The 9,972-nt window shown below is 44.8% G+C and overlaps 1 protein-coding gene and 1 pseudogene across 1 annotated transcript; both read right to left on the bottom strand.

Annotated features, from left to right (window-relative positions):
• Positions 1-845: 845 nt before the first annotated feature.
• LOC123128755 (ABC transporter F family member 1-like) lies at positions 846-4,719 on the bottom strand (annotated as a pseudogene).
• A 685-nt stretch (positions 4,720-5,404) lies between these two features.
• LOC123128756 (uncharacterized) lies at positions 5,405-8,198 on the bottom strand. The gene is made up of 3 exons (XM_044548854.1): positions 6,950-8,198; positions 6,491-6,726; positions 5,405-6,397 (listed from the first exon to the last, which is right to left on the bottom strand). Exons 1-3 carry the CDS (start codon positions 7,278-7,280, stop codon positions 5,717-5,719), a joined length of 1,248 nt encoding a protein of 415 aa, XP_044404789.1. The 5' UTR covers positions 7,281-8,198; the 3' UTR covers positions 5,405-5,716.
• Between the last annotated feature and the right edge of the window lie 1,774 nt (positions 8,199-9,972).

Consider the following 9,972-nt stretch of genomic DNA (forward strand, 5'->3'; position numbering starts at 1 on the left):
CGACTAATCTCTGTGGTGGACAACCTGGTGCACAAGGTGGATGCGCTCTGGGCCATTAGCATTGACTATCCTATCATCCACACCAAGTAGAGGAGCTGTCTGTTCTATTGGCATGCTGCAGCAGGTTATACTTGACGTACGTACGATGGAGTCTGTGCTTGTTTTTTGTGCTCAGCTTCCTTCTGTTCCAATATGTACTCGAATGATTGCTTAACTGTTTCATCATTTACTATTGTCTAGTGTAATGCAATGTGGGTTCAACACTTGTGTAGTATAGTAATATGCAATGCAATGTGATTCTCTGTGAAAGTAATGCAATGCGGGTTGAACACTTGCCTGGTGTAATGCAATGGTTGTGGACTAGTGTACGTAGCTGACATGAGGGCTACGTTTGCTAGCCTTGGTTTGTTACTCTTCTGTATGTATATATGTCTCTGTTTCTCGCACAGATCAGAGAGATTTTAGAGTTTCTTGTCAATGTTGAGTGTCGCTTGTTCCGGATCCCGATTCACGACATCATTGTGTAGCCTTTCTTTCTAGTCACACACACACATTGACATGCAATATACTTACTCCATATATTCTGCTTCGCACAAGGACCTTCTATTTTTGTGATAGCCAACTTCTGCCGAAACAATCACCCACCCACCCCCTAATATACACGACGTGGTCACATTAAAGCTCGCATCTTCAAAAACTTCTCTCGATATCGAAATTTTGTCACCCGCCCCTTTGACCAACCTTCCCTCCCTAGTGGATGCTTCCATGAAGCGACTCGACACACAAGTAGTCACACGTAGCAATAGCAATAGAATGCAAATTAAGCAGCCCATTTATATATAGAATAATAGAATGCAGCACAACATAATAATTATAATAAGAAGAAAAAGTAACATGCCATACGCAATTCATTCATTATACTACAAGCCAGCCAGCCAAGAATAATAAGTAGTAAAAAACAGAGTTTCAGTTTCAGGTGACAACTTCAACTTGATAAATACTAATAGCCTTCCTTCCTTCCGCTGAAGTTGCACGCATCTGTTTGGTGCCGTGCCGCCGCCTTGCCCGACAGCCCGAACCGCCCGATGGCCGCCCGCATCCGCTCCTCCTCGTTGCCCGGGTACTCGTTCAGCATGTACTGCAGCGCAGACAGGTCCAGGTCCAGCTTCTCCGCCAGGTGCTGGTGGAACTGCGCGATACGTAGGTGGTTGTGCCGCCGCACCATCCCGTCCAGCGGCACCAGCTCCCCCGTCATCAGCTTCAGCAGCGTGCTCTTACCCGCCCCGTTGGGACCCACCAGCGCCACCCGCGAGTCAAGGTCCACGCCAAAGTCCAGCTTCTTGTAGATCAGGTTGTCCGGCGTGTACCCGAACGTCACCTCCACAAACTGCAGCGCCGGCGGCGGGAGCTTGCCCACATTCGCGAAGCGGAACGTCAGGATCCTGTCCCTCGCCACCTTCTCCCTCAGCCCGCCGCGCTCCATCTTGGCCAGCGTCTTCTCCTTGCTCTGCGCCTGCCGTGCCAGCTTGGCGGACCCGTGCCCGAAGCGCGCGATGTACTCCTTCATCGACGCGATCTGGTCCTGCTCCCACCTCTACTGCTTCATCTGGTTCTCCTCCAGCTCAGATCGGGTCTGGACATACTGGTCGAAATTCCCAGTGTACAGCTTCAGCTTCCTGTTCTGCATGTGGATGATGTTGGTACATACTCCATTCAGGAAGTCACAACAAGTGTACGGTCAAATTTCTTCAGCGTTTCTTCCAGCCACACGCATGCCTCAAGATCTGCAAATGTTGCCACAGAATCGCCAGCAATATTATTACTATTAACCCACAAAAGCTTATTTATTTATTTGGCTTCGGAAATAATTTTGTACTGGGTACTATATTATCTCAGTCAACCTCAACTCAAACAGCTAAGCAGTAATCATGCTATTTTTACAAACATGATAAAACTGATTGTGTCAATGGAAGATGAGAAATGTAGGCCTGGAGCTATCAAAACAATCTACCAACACCATCTCACAATCAGCACAAGTAAATCTTGGGCAAAATAGGTCCACTAGAGAACTATAAGTGTAGCTTTTTAAGTTTCATCCTACCACCACCCAACAGAGTAAAGTCCAACAAAGTCAGGAATTAAAACCCAAATGTGCCGAGACATGTATAATCAAAACCTGTAACAACCTATATTCATGGTGATTTTGTGGTCAGCGGACCAACAGGTTCTCCAGTATGGCTGTTCCAACAGCCAGGCATTCCTACAGCAAGGCGCACATCATTGTTCATCGTAACAAAGGAAGCCATGGCAGAACCTTTTAACTTGGCAAAATTGAAAGGCATTTTTTAAAAACAATAAAAACGATTGACTCATTGACAACTATGAGCTCATCATTGTTCATTTTTCCTAGTTTCATTGATAATGGATCACCCTTCAAACAGGGATATTGTCTAGCATTTCGGCCTAAGCCAAACAAAATCTCAGCAGCACGCTTTTCAGCGGTGGATGCATCAATTGCTTCTAACCGCTCATATACGTGCTCCAAAGCTGCACCACCGCCATCATCCTAAATATGCCAGCACAGGTAGGTATTCGTCAGAACATCTTGAGAGATGAGTCGGTATCAGTAGTACAACAACAGAGCAGGAGCAGGCATTGCAAAAGGAAAGGTACAAGCTTGAAGAACAAGATGATGATGATAGCAGAAAAATTGATTGATGAGAAGAGAAACATACTTGAGCAGCCAAAACTTCAGCTTCCTTTTCGAGCTTGACCCTTTCTTCATCACAGCTAATGACGGCTCCAAGTGCAGACATGTCTGAAGCCTCGATCTCATGGCTGAGGTGGTATATATCCATGTGGTCAGGGATAGGAAGCTCCCTGCACCCTATTGCTTTGAGAAGGCAGGACTTGCCGCAGCCATTCAGACCAAGCAAACCATAGCGCCTGAGATGGAATAACAAACCCATTAAACATCCAAGATCACAAAGGCAAGAAGAGGTTGGGAAGAGCGTGATGGTGATCATGATGGCATATAATGTACGTACTAACCTGCCGTAGTTGAGCTCCAGGTCTGTGTCTACAAGTAGATCGTGGCCGTGGAATGTTAAAGTGAGAGACTCTATCTGCAAGTGACATTCATCAAGACAGACAGAAAACAGAGTTAGACCATTCATCATTATATCTTGTACTCCCTCTGTAAACAAATATAAGAGCGTTTAAATCACTAAAATAGTGATGTATATGCTCTTATATTTCTTTATTACAGAGGGAATATGTACCTTCCTTTAGTGGAAGAAAGGTAGCGTTGCAGTTGCAGAGAATGAAGGTAATGGGCAATGTTATAAACCTACCAAACATGAAAGGTGTGTGTGTATGCATACTATTTCACCATCTAATCTAATCTAATCTAATCCATGATGTTTATATGATAGGAATTGCATATGGACCAGGAGTGAGTATGTAGTAGTGTATGATAAACAATTTAATTTGTACTGTAGTAGAATATTAGTATGCCTCCCCTCCAGTGATGTGATGTGATCTGATCTAGCATAGCAGTAGAGTAGAGAAGCATCTAGGCAATAGAAAAATTTCCATATTGTAATCTTGTGATATACTCCCTCTGTAAAGAAATATAAGAGCATTTAAATCACTACTTTAGTGATCTAAACGCTCTTATATTTCTTTAATAATAATCAGAAGAGAGTGGGCAGGCGAGGTGCACACAAGTCATAATAATAATTATTATTATTAAATAATGAATCCAACCCATCCAGCAAGACAAAAAAAGTTGTGCTTGTTTTGTACTACTTATTTACTACTCCCTCCGTTCCAAAATAGATGACTCAACTTTACACTAACTTTAGTACAAAGTTAATATGAAGTTAGATCATCTATTTTGGAACTGAAGGAGTAGAAGACTTTTTTGTTTGGGATTAGATTAGATTAAATTAAATTAGATTAGGTGCTGATGTGCATCTGCGGCGCAGCGCAGCGCAGGCAATATATTTATTTGAAAGAAAGACGAACCATACATACATACATACATACATACATATAATCCCCTCCTCTCCTCTGCATAGATATAGAATAAAATAGATAGAAAGAGAGGAAGAGGAAGAGGGGTCTGATCTGCTCTGACAGAGGAGAGGAGAGGAGAGGAGACGTACGTGGATGTCCCGGGAGAGCTGGTGGGAGGTGAGGACGGCGGTGCAGGTGCGGTCCGCGAGCTGGACGGCGGCGAGGGCGTCGGCAGCGGCCTTGGCCCCCGTCTTGTTGTTGGAGGCGGAAGACGATGCGGAGGAGGCGGGGACCTTGGCGCCCCTCTTGGCGGCTGCGGCGGCCTTCTTCTGCACCGCCTTCTTCTTGCTGGCGTCCGACACCATATCGTCTCCTCTCCGAGCTAGGTGTGGTCTGGTGTGGTGATGGCAGACGACGACGGCCGGCGTGGATTTCGTAGGCAGGAGCAAAAGGGCACCTTCCCAACGACATGTACATCATTCAAGAACACAACGTGAGGTCGTTATCGTATCGCTGGTATGCTATCCATAGTCTCAGACCTGTGTCACCAGGTTTCAGGTTTTGTCAAGTGGTTCGTCAGCTGGAGGCAAGATGGACACTGCACGTGACAGAGGAGGAGATCATAAGTTTTGCTTCTTCTTGGTCAACTTGTTTAAATCATTCATTCACTCAATGTTGGTCTATAAATTATGTAGCTTACATGTGCTGCCCTGGTCTATCACAGGACAGATGGACGACCATTTACGTACATACATTATTGGATGAAGCTGAAGGGGGAGTGTGTGGGACGATATAATCCGTCAATGAAATCTTTTTTGGACATCCGGTTAATCTAGTCAAATTTGAGACATTGTTGTACTAGATTGATATTTTCTATCTGAACTTTGATGATATCAGCCGGTTTGCATGAATTTCATCCGGTCATTACAATTGCGAGTTGAAATGTATGCGGACAGCGGTGGATGGCAACCTCCCGCATCCATGTCTGTGGATTGGTCCTCCCCTGCCCTTGGACGAATGGGGGAGGAAATTTACCGTTGGAGATGCCCTTATACCTGAATATGACCACGTTCACGCAAAGCTATGAGAAAATTCGGTTAAAAGATGCCAAAAAGGAAGCGTTAGCCAGCAGGATTGTAGCATAACCGCTCCACGCTTTCCAAAATTAGTGTAAGAGGATTTGCATCTTTTAAGAAGAGAAAAAAGGAAGCGTACATTTAGGATTTGCAAAGAAAAGCTCCCATGAAGGCAGAGCTCACCACTATTGAATCACAGCTTTTTAGGTTTCCTAGTTCGCACCAAATCAGTTTGACGAGCTAAATAAAAAATCCTAGCATTCAGATATTTATAGCATAAGCATGTGATTTATAATCTCTGTACCACACAAAAGACATTTGACAAATATTATTATACTACACACAATGCACTAAAAACATAAAGAAGCAACTTTAGAATAGAGTTCAACATCAGACGACAGAGCATAACTTAGAAGTTACTGTACATAGTTGGACGACATTTACAGTGGGTGCACAAATTGTTGACAGATTACATAACATACTCCAATAACCCACATACAAATCAGATCACATTTACAGTGGGTGCACAAATTGTTGACAGATTACATAACATACTCCAATAACCCCCATACGAATCAGATCATGGGATTGGTTGGTGTTCCTCGCCCAAATCTCTTAGGTCAATATTCAGACAAACCTCGTTCTAACACCACCTCCCGCTTGCTCGTAGCAACAAGGGACCAAGCAACAGTAATCACTACCTCGACATCATCAAGAAAACATTTATCCTGGCTTATACCGCAAAATTTGGGCAAGAAACGGACATGACCTTGTGCAGTAGTGGTATCACCAGATCTGGAGTAGGCTTCCAGGGCAAGGTCCAACACTCCTTCAGCTTCTACAGAAACAACTTGCCTCGACAGAACTATGTAACCATGAAAACCTTTCGGCAGTGCTTTACCTTTTGACTCAAGCAGGACAATTTGGCTAGATGCTAAATTAATAATAGGAGTGACTCCACTATCAGTGCACACCATTTCCCCTTCTGATGGTGGGGAGCAAGTAACTCGGCCGCCATATTCAAAAGGCCATGAGCCATATTTGACTACCTGAACACCCAAGATAGTAGCCTGGACCGTTCGTCTAATTCGCTGCAAGCATAACTCCAGTGTGCAGAAGAATTTCTCAATGCATAAGGTAGATACACCAGGACTACATCCTCCATTATAATTGCACACATAACTGATCAATGCTTTATCTTCAGACTTTGTTGTACCTTTTACTTTTAGTTGGATTTCAAAGTCAACCATGTCCATAAATACAATTGCACGAGACGGTCCAATCAAGTGCAAAAAGGGATCCTGCAGGCATCAACAATCACCTCATTAATTAACAAGAGAGGACGCAGGTAGTCGTGCAATCATGATCTCCAAAAGAAAATCAAGCATACGTACATCCTGTCTCAGTTCTTGGGCCTGGCTCCTACTACAAGAGAAGAGAATGTTGCGGTTGTGATCCACGATGTCACGGGCGGCAACCACACCATACACAGACAATGGCCACGCAAGACCACCACCTATCTTTGCGAGTTTGACGGAAAAGATCTGCAAGGTTTCCGGGGTGGAGCCGACACGGTGGTATGACATGTTTCCAGGTGTGTAATGTGTAAACTGCATGGAACTCAGCGCCGCTGCATGAAGGACCCGAGGAAATGAAGCGCTCATCAGGAAATGAAGCGCTCATCAGAAATGTTCTAATCAAATGCACGAACTGCCACTAGATAATCAGCAAATTAAGTAAATCAATCCCTACACGAAGTTCCAATGAAAAAGATAACAGCTACCCTTTTATTTGTACACAGGCTATCTGACATGAAACACTAGTTAAACATGGGCTATTTGATAGTTGCTTACTGGTGTCTGTGAAGAAATTGCAGGTTTTGCTCCATGCAGATTCCCAGCAACGGATCTCTGAAGCAAATCTATATGCTTCGTGAGCCGCCGCCTCGGCGGCTTTGGCCTCCATGGATAACAGTGTGCCTGGTTTGCCTCTGTCCATCTCATCATGATCAGGATCCTGGACCGAGTACTGTTCTAATCTGGTGGGAATGAGATCTGCAGAATCTAATATCAACTTGTCTGATTTGACAATGGACATCCCCTCATTGGTATCTGAACCCATCACTGACTCTGACTCTGCATCCGTCTCCGACTGGAATTCGTCAAACAATTTGGCGATGTCCATCTCATCCTTTTTGTCATCACCACACGTCCAAGCATCGGCTTGCCTGATTCAACCACGGACTCACCACCACAAACCACTATGGCAGGACTGGGAGGTGCAGGTTCGACCATCGGCTTGTCTGATTCGACCACGGACTCGCCACCACAAACCACTATGGCAGGAGTAGGAGGTGCATGTTCGACCATCTGCTTGTCTGATACGACCATGGACTTGCCACTGGGAAATGCAGGTCCCAGTACAAGCTTGCCCGCTTCAACCTTCGCATCACCATCTGATTTTCCCCTGCCAAGCTCATCCTTTTTCTCATGACCACCACAATCAGCACCATCTGATTCCAATCTGTCGAATTTGCTGGCGCGATTGAGTTTCTCCTCAAGCCTGGATTTGAGATCATTCAGGAACGTCAACCCCTCCATATAGGCATCAGGACCCTCCGGCAGCGCCTTGGGCTTTATGATCCCTTTCTTATCTTAACTAAATTGGGGTACCAGCCACTGATCATGTTCAACGAATCCATTGCAGGTGAAAAAACTTGTTTCCCCAATCTCGGAACGGCTTCTGAGCGGACAGTCTGCTTGCCGGAACTGCTGCCGGAGTTGGACATGTGATCCTCGGGCGTGTCCTTCGACTCATCCGGTGCTATATCCATCATCATGCCTTCCAATACTAAAAGCGCCTTGTGTATATTTACCAGCATATCTGCACGCGTATGATTCTTCCTGCCACGGGACTCCATAGTCGTTTGGCCGGGAGGTAAAACGATAGACTGCAGCCCCGCGAGCTTCCCGGATGCCCCCTCCATCTCCGCCTCCTCCTTCAAAGCTTCCTCACTCGTCTTTTCCCCCGCCGCCACTATCCTCTTTTCTGTCGAGATCATTCTAACTGGGCGCCGCCGCCGACTGGTGCTTAGATTAGGGTTTCTCTTCTACCAGAGAGGCGACCGAGCGAGGTAGGACGGTTATATAAACTCCCAAGCTCACACTGGGCTGGGCTGGGCCGGCCAGAGAACAGACTTGGATCGCGGTGGTTTCAGGCCCACCGTATCTGGTTTTCCTAGATAGGTCCTGTGGGGCTCCTTTTATTCTATATTAGGAAAAAAAAGGGTGGTGAGGAATTGGACAATTAAAGGGTACCTTGCATTCTTTTTGTCTTTGACTAGAAAGCACACCCTTTTTTTTTGAGATACCTAATAACAAAGGTAAAATAGGAATTGCACAAAACAATCTACCATCAGCAGAGGACGAAGCTATATGAATTTTTGGGTTGCTAACCACATGTCCCGTGCGGTAGCAGAGGACGAAGCTCGCGAGGCACTTCCGCAATCCAAGTCTGGTCTTTCCTGTTGTCTAGCTCTAGCCCCTAGCTCGTGAGCCAAAGTGTTTCCTTTTCTGTCGATTCCTTTTTTTTAAATGGGGACAAAAGGCTTGCCTAGTATATTAATCAAGGGAGAAGAATAGTTTGGTTTGATTATGTTACAACTAAACACCCCTTATCTCTACTATTAAAGGAGTTACTCTCCTGACATGATCGTCCTTGGTTTCTTTGCTCCCGCGGCCACCCAAAGCAAGGCCTCCTTCTTGATGTTTTCTAGTAAGATCGACGGTGGCACTCCATTGTTGTGGAAAACAAGTGTGTTTATCTCATTTCCATGTAGACCATGAGATGAGCATGGTTGAGGATGCCATGGCCTTGCTATTTGGTAGGGGGGCTTCGGAAAGACCGATCCACCATTTTTTTAGGGCACGTCTCAACTGTCAAGTGGAAGTATCCAATTGGTGAAGTTTTAGCCAATACTTGATAATTTACCAAATCCCAAGGGCGTATCGACACTTGAAAAGGTGGTCTGTTGATTCTCCATCCTTTTTGCAAAGCGGACAATTACCACTACTGGGCCACCCTTGCTTGGCGGTCCGTTTTCTGCCGCTAGTGGAGATGTTGTATGAAGCAAAGGTTGACAACGCATATTTTATATCACCGGTGAGAGGAAACATCGCAGAGTGGTTTGACGTGCCATGTTTCAGCTCATCTATAGTATTAAAGTATAGTTGGCACGTCGTCATTTCACACGCAGACATTAATGCAAAAATAATTTGAGAACCAAACACTGGGTTAGTTTGGAAATCAAGTCATTAATGCACTTAATTAACTAGATAATTAATTACGCGTGCAATTAATTAGGTTTGTTTGCAGACTAAGGCTGGTCATAATGGGCAGGAACATAAGCTAGTAATCTACACACTTCCCTAGACTATGTTACTACCTTCATAGTGGGTAGGAACATGTATGTAGTGTCATGCAACGATGTATTTATTAGGTCATAGACTCATTGTTTCTTGGAGTATGTGATGTTCCGGTAACTTAGCTAGTTACCACAAGAAGCTCTCTCTTCATTAAATATGTGCCACATAAGCAAAATTGCATTGGAGTGTGTAATGTTACTCCTAAGTTCCTACCCATTGTGACCAGCCTAAGGCATAGCCTAGTGGTGGGAAGGGGTTGATGCCTTTCCACCCACCCAGGTTCAAAGCATGGTACTTGTAATTTGAGTTTGTTGCCAATTATGCTGTAGGGGGTCCCTTACAGTCTTTCTGTCAAAAAAAAAGGTTTCTTTAAATAGGGATTGTTTTGCACCAAATCGATTTAAGAACTGAGCCATTAATACATTTAATTAACTAGTCAAGCAGAATTAGTA

This window comes from Triticum aestivum, chromosome 6A, assembly GCF_018294505.1.
Source record: "Triticum aestivum cultivar Chinese Spring chromosome 6A, IWGSC CS RefSeq v2.1, whole genome shotgun sequence".
In the NCBI taxonomy this organism is placed as follows: Eukaryota; Viridiplantae; Streptophyta; class Magnoliopsida; order Poales; family Poaceae; genus Triticum; species Triticum aestivum.

What these genes read in the sequence shown, in the direction of transcription:
- LOC123128756 (XM_044548854.1), bottom strand. Translation starts at nt 7,280, where the DNA reads ATGGACATCGCCAAATTGTTTGACGAATTCCAGTCGGAGACGGATGCA. An exon ending in CAATTTCTTCACAGACACCA is followed by an intron (nt 6,727 to 6,949) that starts GTAAGCAACTAT and finishes TCCTTCATGCAG; the next exon opens with CGGCGCTGAGTTCCATGCAG. An exon ending in CCCAAGAACTGAGACAGGAT is followed by an intron (nt 6,398 to 6,490) that starts GTACGTATGCTT and finishes TGATGCCTGCAG; the next exon opens with GATCCCTTTTTGCACTTGAT.